Genomic DNA, 13,060 nt, shown 5'->3' with positions numbered 1-13,060 from the left:
TTCTCCACGTTAATACACTGCCCTGAGCAGTCCTCATACAGAGCCAAAACATCATGCAATGCGGCCGCCTCCTCTTGGTTCGCCTTCAACAAGAGCATGGAATCATCAGCAAAGAGAAGGTGAGACACACTAGGAGCAGCTGTACATATTTTGACCCCGGTGATACTTTTCTTCTCCTCCGCCTCCATTAGCAGGGCAGATAATCCTTCCGCGCAAATGACAAACAAGTATGGCGACAACGGGTCTCCTTGCCGCAGGCCTCTAGAAGGACTGAACTGTTCCGTTCGTGTACCATTAACCTTTATCTGGTATCGTACAGTAGTTACGCATTTCATAACTAGCTTCACCCAGGCCTGCTGAACCCAAGCTTTGTCATCATAGCCTCTAAGAAACTCCACTCGACCCGGTCGTACGCCTTGCTCATGTCCGCCTTTACTGCAGCATAGCCTTCCTTACCATTCCTCTTGTTCATCAAGTAGTGTGAGACCTCATAGGCAATCAACACATTATCCGTGATCAATCTGCCGGGTACAAACGCACTTTGATTATCTGAAATGATCTCCGGTAGCACCACTTTGAGCCTATTAGCTAGGACTTTGGAGACCAGCTTGTATATTACGTTGCACAGGCTAATTGGCCGAAGATCTTTGATCCTTTTCGGGTTATGAACTTTGGGTATAAGAACCACAAGGGTATCGTTCCAGCCTTCGGGGATATCACCACCATTTAGAACGTCCATGACATCCTCAACCACTTTGTCTCCCATAAACTCCCAATGGCGCTTGAAGACGACGGAGGGCATGCCGTCCGGCCCCGGGGCCTTGAGATCTCCAATATGATCCAATGCGGCCTTAATTTCTTCCCTTGTGAACTCCGCATTAAGGGTCGAATGCATGGTGGCGGTGACGCGTGGTTTCACCTTTTCAATGAGTTCAGGTGTTCGGCTCCCCGAGCAAGATGTAAAGAGGTCCTGAAAAAAAGAGCACACATAATTAGTTAACTCCTCTTCCTTCTTCACTACTACCCCATCCTCCCTCCTGAGCTCCTTTATCCTATTAGCTTTTTTCCTCGCTGTCGCCACTGACTTCAGATAGCCTGTGTTTCTATTTCCATCCCTCAGCCACCACACATGAGCCCTTTGTTTGTAATGAGTATGCTTCTTTTCTTCTAACTCCTCCACCAGCCGCCTCAATCCAGCTTCCTCTAAAATTTTCTCTTGTGACACAGGCTCAAGCATGCATCTCTCCAAGTCTCGGCGTGCCTTTTTCAACCGGCCTTCTAGCTCTCCCACGACCTCCTTATTCCACTTGGTCAGCTCCCCCGCCACTGATCGCAAAGTGTGTGCTACTCCTTCATTCCCCCCCCCCCCCTGCTCCCATTCCAGGCCTCTCGAATCACATCAGTGCAACCTTCCTCTTGCAGCCAGCGTGCTTCAAATCTGAATCCTGAGTCTCCCCTACTCCAATTACTCTCCGCACCCTCCGTACAGACTATGACTGGCCGATGATCAGAATGCCGCGGCTCTCCATTGACAACTATAAACCCAGGGAATTTGTCACACCATTGCTCGTTCGCGATCGCCCTATCCAACCGTTCACAAATGTATGTATGTAGCTCCTTACTATGGTTCCTCCAGGTGTATATGTCACCCTCGAATCCAATGTCCCGCAGCTCGCATCTGTTTAATGCCTCCCTAAAGCCGTCCATGCAGTGTTGTGGCCGGACCACACCGCCTTCCTTCTCTGTACTAGAAAGTATTTCATTAAAGTCCCCTAGGCACAACCACGGCCTTGTATCTTGATGTTGTTGTTTCAATAAACCAAGAGTTCTCCATGTTTCTTTCTTCCTCGCCGCCTCAGATTCCCCATAAACCCCCGTAAGACGCCACTGTGAACCATCTCCTTCTGTTATATCAACGTCAATATGCCTTCTTCCATAGGATCTTAACGCCACATCCACCCCTCTCCTCCAGAATAATGCCACCCCTCTACTTCTCCCCTCCGCCTTCCATGCAGTCATGTTCACTAAGCCAAGCAACCACCGAAACCGATCCAACTCCTTCTCCGTCATCCTTGTCTCACAAAGAAATAAAATGTCGGGATCCTCCACTCTTCCCAACTCGAGAAGAGAACGAACTGCCGGGCCATTCCCGAGCCCCCGGCAGTTCCAACTAATTATTTTCATTGCTCCCAGCGGGGCTGCTCCTGCAGCCCGGCCAATATGCTAGCATTGTTGGTGTCGTTCTCCTCCCCTGCAATTACACGTACTGACGCGTCCATCACCCCTCCCTTCTCCTCCTCTCCCTCTCCCCCCTTTTCCTCACCATCCACACGTCCTTTCTTCGCCCGGTTAATATCATCAATCTCCATCTCGCCTCCATCCCTCTTGCCTGCGACTGGTAGCTGTTCTTTTGATGTTTTATCCATATTGTTTGCATCTCTCGGTTTCCTTTTAAATTTACCTCCAGCTTTCCCCTTCTACGCATGCCCATGCACGTGGTTTCCTTGTGCCGGTCTGCTATGTGATCCTTTGTTTCTACTCATATCAGCCTTATCAGTACATGTGTATCCCCTGCCGGCTTCTGTTATATGAGCCTGCACATCAGCACTCATGTCTCCCCCCTTCTGCTCTCCTTTTGGATCAGAGATGTTTCCAGTGTTAAACTCCAGTCTCTTTGTAGTTTTACTGTTATCCGAGACCTTCTCCTCTCCATTTTTCTTCTTCAGTGGACTAGTAACTTCATAGTCATCTCCACCTTCCTGACGGCTCCGGCTTCCTGAATTTCTACCTTCCTTATGCCAAGACGGCGCATCACTGCCCGCAGAACCACTTCCTCTACCCAGGTTATAGTTCCTCCTATCCCCATAATCAGATGTTCCACTCCCCACTCGGCCCCCGCTCCAGCTCCTACTCCCGCTATTTCCTCTTCCATCTCCCCATCTTCCCTTCCTTCCATCATCTACTCTCTTCATCATCTCCTGTACACGCAGCCAGGGGCCAAACTGGGGTGCATCACCCTTTGGGGTTTTTACCACGCATTCCTTCTCGCCATGGCCAATTATACCACAGGTGTAGCAAAAATCCGGCATGTGTTCGTATTCAAACCTGCACCAAAGGATCTTTTTCTTTCCCTTGTTCTGTACCGGACCAACCATATCTGCATCCCCTTGACCATCCCCCTCTCTGTCTAGCAAGAAGCCCCTCATCAATGGTTGTTGGATGTTTAGTATCACCTTGATCCGTAAGAACTTGCCAACTGCTTTCCCATCAGGCCCAACATCCACATCCACCACTTCATGGAAATCCTTTCCTATCAGTTCGCCAGTTGCCCTATTCATCGAGCCGAGCGGGAGCCCAAAACCCGAACCCACATAGGGATCAGATTGAAGTCATATTCTGCCACAGTTTTCTCTGGGTCAAAGACTTCCATTACCAGCAACTCCTTGTCAAACCACCATGGTCCATCCTCCAAAGCTCTTCTCCAACCTACTGCCTGCCGAAAGGTGAATAAGAAGATGTTTGTTTCTAGTTCCGTGCATCCCACCCCTTTGATTGGGCACCAAATTCTTCCCAACATGTTCCCAATCACGCTCGAATTCACTGGTTTCTCCGAGAACAACTTCCCAACCGCCTGCGGATCATCCTCTACCCACTCAATCACCTTCCCCTTCTCCACCTTCTTCAACTTCAAACCCCTCTTCTCTGCCTCCGAAAGCCTAAGCCCCCTCAACATCCCCGCCACCTCCTCCATCCTCCCAATCTCCTCCTCACCTGGACTGAACGTGGGATCTTGACACCCTCGCCGTACACTGGGTCGACGGACGAGAGACCTAGACCTGGCCGTAGTCACAGAGAGAACGGCAGGCCTGCGTTACTGGGAGGATTGACGACCAGGAGCGAGAGGGAGCCGACGAACCCTAGGGTAGATCGGATCGCCTCCAGATCGCCCCTGCGCAAATTACGGAACCGTCACCCAGGACGGACTTTGTATTTCGACGCCCCACTTAGCTGGACCCGCAGTTGAAAACATCGATCGATGTACGTCCGTGGCTTTGTCCGCCCATCGATTCGTTTAGATTAGATCGATTTTGTTTCTCGAAACCTCTTCGCTACAAGTTCGCTGCCATGGTAACCAAGTCCTCCTCGGCGGTGGTGGTTCACGCCGGCGAGCACCTGTTCAAGGTCATCGGCCACTCCACGATCACGGGCAAGATTCTGCTCACTTCCGACACTTTCCGCGTTGCTGATCACGACTGGGCTATCATGTACTACCCGAACGGCGATGCTAGGGTCGTCAACGACCAGTTCAGTTCGATTTTCCTTAAGCTGATGACTGCTGGCGAGGAAGAGGTCAGGGCCTACTATTCCTTCTGCCTCCAGGACCCCGCGGCGCCGGCGACAGGGGAGAAGCACAAATACAAAACCGGCCCCAAGAAGTTCTCATCCACAGATTGGGGCTGGGGTAGGAGCAAGTTTGTGAGTAAGGCCGATTTGTCCGGGTGCCTCGACGATGGCTGCCTAGTGATCAAGTGCACCATCGAGGTCCCAAGACTGATGGACGACCAACAGGAGGGCGACGAAAATGACGGCGTCATCGTCCCACCCGCAGACCTAAGCAAAGATCTAGCTAATCTTCTAGACAGCGGGCTTGTTAGCGACCCTGACGGCGCGGACCCACAACCCAACAGGCCACAATCGGAAGCGAAGCGGCGCGGCCCAGCCGCGCCAGGAAGCCCAACGCCAAGTACGCGGGCCCAAAATGGGCCACGGCCAAGCCACGCATTACTTAACCTGGAGGCGACGAAGAGAAGGGCATCCAGTGGATCAAGGCGACGGCGGCTCGGCTCTTATCCCCTTCCTCTTCCTTCCCCAGACGAACCCTAGATCGCAATTCTTGTAATCTGTCTCTGTAATCGCCACATATACTGCTATTAATCGAGAGTGCTAGTAGATCCTATCATCTGGTATCAGAGACACCAACCACCACCCTCCCCGCTCCGCCCTGGCGCATCTCATCGAGACGCGCGGTCTCCACCAAGCCCGTGAAGCCATGGATCCCAGCGTCTCTGCCTTCCTCACCCGCTTCGAGACCAAGATCGAGGCCGCGATCGACGGCCTCACCAAGGCCCAGCACACTACGGCGACGAAGATCGATGATCTGCTCAGCTGGCGCCCCGATCTCGAGCGACGCGTCGCAGATCTCAGCGATGTCGTGGCTGCTCTTCAAGCAGCGCCACAACCACCTCTGACGGAGCCAGAGGACCAGCAACCGCAGCCGCCGGGCGACCACATCGGTACCTCGGCAGGCGCGGCCGGCAACACCCAAGGGCCCCATGGCCACGGCGTCACCATCAATCCTCGGGGGTCCTCGGCGGTGCCAATTCCGGCGCCGCCGCCGCCCCCGGCATTTGGTCAGTATGATTCCCTGGTTCCTTCGTCTGTACCCTTGTCGCCTTTTGCTCATGCAAGTCAGCTGCTCTCTGGCCTGGGTCAGGCGCACCCATCGATCACTTTTCCTCAATTTTCGGACGAAAACCCAAACCTCTGGAAAACATTGTGCGAACAATATTTTCAGATGTTTGGAATTCTGCCTTCATTTTGGGTGCCTATGGCAGCCCTCAATTTTTTCGGATCGGCTTCGATTTGGCTTCAGTCCATTCAAAAACGGCTCGATGAGCTAGATTGGGAGGCGTTCACAACCCTGTTGTGCACACGCTTCGGGCGAGATCGACATCAGATGTTGATCCGACAGTTTTATACTGTCCGCCAAACCACCACTATTGCAAATTATGAGCAATTTGAACTGATTATTAATCATTTGAGCTCATATTCGGATTCGATTCACCCATTCTATTTTCTCACCCGTTTTGTCGAGGGCTTGCGGAAGGATATTCGCGCTGTCGTGCTGGTCCAGCGGCCACCTGATCCGGACACGGCATGCGCGCTCGCGTTACTGCAAGAGGAAGTAGCAGAAGGCGCGTTCGGATCTCTTCCGCGACCACCAGAGCTGGGAGTGCACACGACCATGCCTCTTCCGCCGCCACCAACACCTCCAACACGCCCGGTACCTGCTGCTCCCGCAGCGGATCGACGGGGGACCGAATCAGCACGCGCTGATACGGCGAAACTCAAGACCCTGCGCGACTACCGACGAGCGCGCGGGCTATGTTTCAAGTGCGGCGAGCGTTGGGGACACGATCACGTGTGTCCCACATCCTTGCAGCTCCACGTTGTGGAGGAACTCCTGGAGCTCTTCGGCATCGACGACAGCATCGATTCCTCTTCGACGGCACCATCAACTGAGACAGTTATGGCGATCTCTCGTCAGGCTCTTTCCGGCGGTGTCTCTGCAAAGGCATTTCAGCTTCGGGCATGGATTCAGGGTCAGGAAGTGCTCATGCTTGTGGATTCTGGCAGCTCAACTTCTTTCATCAACAACACACTTGCAGCGAAGCTGTCAGGAGCGCGACCTCTACCACGCGCTTGCAAGGTTCGGGTTGCAGATGGGGGCGAGCTGGCGTGCATCTCTGAACTGCCAGCTTGCGCCTGGTACACTCAGGGCAGTGAATTTGTCACAGATATGAAGATTCTGGCGCTAGGCACTTACGATGCCATCTTGGGGATGGATTGGCTGGAAGCAAACAGCCCCATGACAGTGGACTGGCGTGCCAAACTCATTGAGATCAAAACTCCTGAGGGTGTCACTCGTTTGCAAGGTCATGAAGCTCAATCTTCAGAATGCTCTGTGATCAACGCGTTGCAATTGCAGAATTTGTGCAGAACAGGGGCCATAACACATATGGTGTATGTATGTGCACCTTCAGCAGAGGAGAACAACCCAGATGCAGTGCCAGCCAATATACAACAAGTAGTCGATGATTTCTCTGCAATATTTGGTGAACCAGTGGGACTGCCACCGCGGCGTGACTGTGACCACAAGATACCACTGATTCCAGGCGCTCAACCTGTCAACATACGGCCCTACCGCCATAAGCCTGACCATAAAGATGAGATCGACGCACAGGTGGCAGAATTGCTGCGTCAAGGAATCATACAGAAAAGCTCCAGCCCCTTTTCCTCTCCGGTCATTTTGGTAAAAAAGGATGGCACGTGGAGGATGTGCATCGACTACAGGCATTTAAATGCAATCACCACAGTGGCTAAGTTTCCAATGCCCGTAATTGAAGAACTGTTGGATGAGTTACACGTAGCAGTATGGTTCTCCAAACTGGATTTGCGGTCAGGATATCATCAAATCTGGCTAGCGCCAGGCGAAGAGTACAAGGCGGCCTTCCAAACCCACTTAGGTCACTATGAATTCAAGGTGGTCTCCTTTGGATTGGCTGGGGGCCCGGCTACTTTCAACGGAGGCCTCCACAACACACTCCGGCCCCTGCTGCGCGAATGTGTGCTACTCTTCTTCAACGACATTCTCGTTTTCAGTAAAACTCTTGAAGATCACGTCAGTCACCTGCGACAAGTGTTTCAACTGCTGCAGCGAGATCAGTGGAAAGTTAAGCTCTCCAAGTGCGAATTCGGCCAAAAGCAGCTGTCCTATCTAGGTTATGTCATCAGTGAAAAAGGCGTGGCCACAGAACCCAGTAAGATTCAGGCAGTCAGCGCATGGGCAACCCCAACGGACACAAAAGGGGTGCGAAGTTTCTTAGGCCTGGCTGGCTATTACAGACGCTTCGTGAGGAACTTTGGCGTAATCGCACGACCCCTGTTCAACCTGTTAAAAAAGGGAGTCCCCTTTGTCTGGAGAAGCAACACTGACATAGCCTTTCAGTTACTCAAGCAACAGCTAATCTCAACACCAGTTTTGGCCTTACCCAACTTTCAGGAGCAGTTCGTGGTGGAAACCGATGCTAGTGACAAAGGAATTGGAGCTGTTCTGCAACAGAAAGGGCACCCCATCGCTTTCATGAGCAAAGCCTTGTCACCACGCTATCAAGGACTGTCAACTTATGAAAAAGAGTTCTTGGCAGTTATTGTAGCAGTGGATCAGTGGAGACTGTACCTACAACATGCAGAGTTTGTGATATATACAGACCAGAAGAGTCTAGTTCATCTAGAGCAACAAAGACTTACCACCCCTTGGCAACAAAAAGCTTTCACTAAGCTCTTGGGCCTTCAGTACAAAATCAGATACAAAAAAGGCTCGGAAAACACGGCCGCTGATGCTCTGTCTCGCGCCAACTCTTCTGAGATACTATCTGCAGTGACAATCTGTCAACCTGCGTGGTTGGAAGACATCAGCAACAGTTATAACAGCAACCCTCAAGCCCAACGTTTGCTCGAGCAACTTGCAGTTCGGCCAGACCCAAAGGGAAGATTTGCACTGCAACAAGGCATTCTTCGTTTCCGCCGGCGCATATGGCTGGGTGGATCGACAGCAATGCAGCAACAGATCATCGGCGCCTTCCATGATAGTTCACTGGGGGGCACTCGGGCTACCCAGTTACATATCGCAAGGTTCGACACCTGTTCGCTTGGCCAAAAATGAAGACCCACGTGCAACAGTATGTGCAATGCTGCCCAGTCTGCCAACAAGCAAAACCAGACAGAGCGGCGTCTCCAGGTCTGTTGCAACCTCTGCCAATTCCGAAACAACCTTGGGATCTTATCACTATGGATTTTGTGGATGGATTGCCACAATCTGGGAAGAACAACTGTCTTTGGGTCATTGTGGACAAAAGAACGAGATATGCTCATTTCTTGCCCTTAGCTCATCCATATACAGCGTCCAAAGTGGCCCAGCTCTACATGACTCAGATCTACAAGATACATGGATTGCCTGGGGCGATTGTCTCGGACAGGGACCCGGTTTTCACTAGTCACTTTTGGCAAGAACTGTTCAAGTATGCAGGCACTGAACTTCGACTGAGCACAGCAAACCACCCTCAGACAGATGGCCAAACAGAACGCGTGAATCAGTGCGTGGAAACCTTCTTACGCTGCTTCACACATGCATGTCCGAGGCGCTGGAGTTATTGGATACCAATGGCCTAATTTTGGTACAATTCTTCACATCACTCGGCCATCGGCATGTCACCTTTCAAAGCCATGTTTGGCCACGAGCCCAAGTTCTGGGGCATCTCGGCGTCCACTTCATGCTCAGTCCCGTCCCTGTCTGCTTGGTTGGAAGAGCGCGCAGTCATGCAAGACCTGATACAACAACACCTGCATCGAGCCAAGAACTACATGAAGATACATGCTGATCAGAAGCGCTCTCTCCGCGAGTTTGAGGTGGGCGATCAGGTTTATCTGAAACTTCAGCCTTACATTTAGACATCAGTTGCTCCTCGCGCAAACCACAAGCTCTCCTTCAAATTCTACGGACCGTTTGCCATCATCCAGAAGATCAACGCGGTGGCCTACAAACTACAGCTGCCACCGCAGGCCACGGTGCACCCAGTTTTCCATGTGTCCCAGTTGCGCCGAGCTTTGTCACCTGGTACGACAGTTCAGCCCGAACTTCCTTACAACACTAATGCTTTGGCTGTTCCTGGTGAGATCCTACAGTCTAAATGGCGACGCAAGAATGGCGACATGATCGAGCAAGTCAAGGTCCGATGGAGTGGCGCCTCCAATCTGGATGACACATGGGAAGATCGACAAGCTCTGCAGGCTCGCTTCTCCCACGCAGCGGCTTGGGGTCAAGCCGCCACTCAAGGAGGAGGGGATGTTAGCGACCCTGACGGCGCGGACCCACAACCCAACAGGCCACAATCGGAAGCGGCGCGGCCCAGCTGCGCCAGGAAGCCCAACGCCAAGTACGCGGGCCCAGAATGGGCCACGGCCAAGCCACGCATTACTTAACCTGGAGGCGACGAAGGGAAGGGCATCCAGTGGATCAAGGCGACGGCGGCTCGGCTCTTATCCCCTTCCTCTTCCTTCCCCAGACGAACCCTAGATCGCAATTCTTGTAATCCGTCTCTGTAATCGCCACATATACTGCTATTAATCGAGAGTGCTAGTAGATCCTATCAAAGGCAGACCTGACCATCAAGATCGGCTGGTTCAAGAGATTCAAGGTGCACGCGTGCGTGCTTGCTGCGAGATCGCCCGTCTTCCGAGCCCAGCTGTGCGGTGCCATGATGGAGAGCAGAGAAAGCAGCATCCGCATCGAGGACGTGGATGCCAAGGTTTTCGAGATCCTGCTGCATTACGTGTACAATGATCGTCTGCCGGAGTCTATGGACGAGACAACGGAGGAGACCACAAACATGGCGCAACATTTGCTTATCGCGGCTGATCGTTACGCAATGGAAAGGCTAAAGCTGATGTGCGAGAGCAGGCTGAGCAAGGCGCTGGATATCAACACGGTGGGTTTCACCTTGGATCTTGCAGAGCAATACCATTGTCAGCAGCTCAAGGATTGCTGTCTCAGGTATATGACAAGAAACAGCAAGAGATTACAAGAAATCATAAACAGCGAGGGGTTTGCTCAACTAAAGCGAAACCACCCACAGGCTGCATTCGATATTCTTGGACAAGTTATTGCCTTACTGGCAACTTAGTCATGTCATATCAACATGAATCAAGTGACAATACATCTTGAAAGCAGAAGCATATACCAGCTTGATCTCTATGTATTTACTGGTGTGTCATGAATTTGGTTTGTCTAATTGGGCTGTGTGAATGTCCTTGACCCACTACTTTAAAGCATCTTCCATGGCTTGTATCTTATTTTCTGGTAAGAGTGTTTATTTTAAAAGACTACAACTAGTATAATACAGTGTATGGTGATAAAATATAAAAGTTGGTTCTTTACATACAAGCTTACTCCCTCTCCTCATATATGTGTGCTACATCCCGGTATCTTGACCTTTTTCGTGATCAATAATATTTTACTTGATGTACATACTTTTTTTCGAAAAACTTTTGATATATCCATCTTCAATCATGACAGTTCATCGAATATCAGACATGATAAAAATTACTCCCATATTCATAGGCCGCATTCGATATTCTTGGACAAGTTATTGCCTTACTGGCAACATAGTCATGTCATATCGACATGAATCAAGTGACGATACATCTTGAAAGCAGAAGCACATAATACTAGGTTCAACTCTATGTATTTACTGGTGTATCATGAATTTGGTTTGTCTAATTGGGATGTGCGAATGTCCTTGACGCACTACTTTAAAGCAGCTTCTATGGCTTGTATCTTATTTTCTGGTAAGAGTGTTTATTTTATAAGACTACAACCAGTATAATACAGTGTATGGTGATTAAATATAAAAGTTGGTACTTTACGACGACAAGCTTAATTACTCCCTCTCCTCATAGATGTGTGCTACATCCCGGTATCTTAACCTTTTTCGTGATCAATAATATTTTACTTGATGTACATACTTTTTTTTCAAGAAACTTTTGATATATCCATCTTCAATCATGACAGTTCAACAAAAATCAAACATAATAAAAATTATTCCTCAATTCATAGACCACCCAGCGACGACTAGAGCAGTGAAGCGTGCCTACCGTCATCGCCCAACACTAGCCGGAGCCGAGCAAACTTGTTGTAGTAGACAGTCAGGAAGTCATCATATTGTAGATAATGATGGATTTATAGCAACAACTAGGGTTTGAGAGGTATTTATAAGAGCTCTCCCCAGGCTTCCTCAGTAGATGTTGGTTCTCTCCTTTGATCCAAGGGCTCAAAATGAGTCAAATCCTCTCCCCAACACATCAGAGTGTCTATGGATATTTGTGGGCATTCGGTTTGGTGAAGATAGTTGCAGATGCCCTGACCCTCAAACTTTAATTCGAACTATGCACTTTGAATATATTTTATGTTTGAACTTAATATTTTCCTCACCTAGTACTCCCTTCGATTCATAATAAGTGTAGCAGTTTTGAACTAGACATATATTTAACCTTAGTTCAAAAGTGTGACACTTATTTTGGATTAAAAGGAGTAGAATTTATGTATAAAGTATATTCTTTCCTATCCATATTAATTTTATGTTTGAAATATGCTTTTTCTTTCTGAATAAATTTTGTTTATTGGAAAGGCATCCATAAATTTTTACTAACCCCGCCTTTTAAAGTTTCAGCCACACAGGAGTTGGGTGGACCCACCTCCAATTGCCACATGCATAAAATTCTTGTACGACCGGGTCGTACAGCCCCCACGGTGAGACCATCTCCCGCAAACTGACATGTAGCATAACTGATCTCAAAGCAATATCCTTAGGTCAACTTCAACGGGTCACTCCATTTGGTCTGGCCACGTCCGTTTGGAATGAAATGGACACAAATCGCGGGCCAATATGCGCCCGCGAACGGACGAGCGTACATTTTTTGTCCGCCCTCGGCCCATTTTCAGCCCAAAATTGGGTCGCGTTTGCATTGAAATGGACAGCGAACGAATGCACGCGGGCGCTCTCTTTGTCCTCCACGTGACCTGCATGTCAGTGGAACATACCTCCTTCTCTATGCGGCATGCACCTCCCCCCGCCACCCTCCGCCATAGCCACCACCACCCATTTTTCTGGCTGCACAATAGCCCCACAACATCTACACAAATCCCTCGCCCCTCGCCGGCTTTTGGAGGAGTTCTTGCTGGTGTTTGTGGGCTTTCTTCACAGCCTCGGGTACTAGAGGAACCACGGCCGCCAGCAACCCCCATCTGCCCCAACACCGCCCGCCTCGCGCTGCAAGGCCACCTGCCGCACTCGTCTCCGCTACTACAAGCCTACTTCGTACGGGGAGGCTGAGGTGCTCTTCACCGGCCGCGTCTCCACCACAACCGCAAGGTGTTCGCCACTTTGCTCGCAAGTTACCATGGATAATGGGGACGAGTATTTTTTTAACAACTTCGTTTGTTCATCGGATGACTTGTCACCGGATGGCGAAGAGCTTGTGGTTGCTGCATTGATCTGTTAGGGAACGTAGCAGAAATTCAAAATTTTCCTACGTGTCACCAAGATCTATCTATGGAGAGACCAGCAACGAGGGGAAGGAGAGTGCATCTACATACCCTTGTAGATCGCTAAGCGGAAGCGTTCAAGTGAACGGGGTTGATGGAGTCGTACTCGTCGTGATC

General features: G+C 50.3%; 1 protein-coding gene across 1 annotated transcript; it reads left to right on the top strand.

Moving 5' to 3' along the window:
• The first annotated feature begins 4,125 nt into the window (after positions 1-4,125).
• Positions 4,126-10,523, top strand: LOC125513046 (BTB/POZ and MATH domain-containing protein 1-like). Its single transcript, XM_048678086.1, has 2 exons — positions 4,126-4,650; positions 9,984-10,523. Exons 1-2 carry the CDS (start codon positions 4,126-4,128, stop codon positions 10,521-10,523), a joined length of 1,065 nt encoding a protein of 354 aa, XP_048534043.1.
• The last annotated feature ends 2,537 nt before the right edge of the window (positions 10,524-13,060 follow it).

This window comes from Triticum urartu, chromosome 6 (genome assembly GCF_003073215.2).
Source record: "Triticum urartu cultivar G1812 chromosome 6, Tu2.1, whole genome shotgun sequence".
Classification (NCBI taxonomy): domain Eukaryota; kingdom Viridiplantae; phylum Streptophyta; class Magnoliopsida; order Poales; family Poaceae; genus Triticum; species Triticum urartu.
Note: the sequence above shows the minus strand (reverse complement) of the source record. Positions and strands in the feature narration are given on the sequence as shown.

What these genes read in the sequence shown, in the direction of transcription:
- LOC125513046 (XM_048678086.1), top strand. Translation starts at nt 4,126, where the DNA reads ATGGTAACCAAGTCCTCCTCGGCGGTGGTGGTTCACGCCGGCGAGCAC. An exon ending in ATCTTCTAGACAGCGGGCTT is followed by an intron (nt 4,651 to 9,983) that starts GTTAGCGACCCT and finishes GAGTGCTAGTAG; the next exon opens with ATCCTATCAAAGGCAGACCT.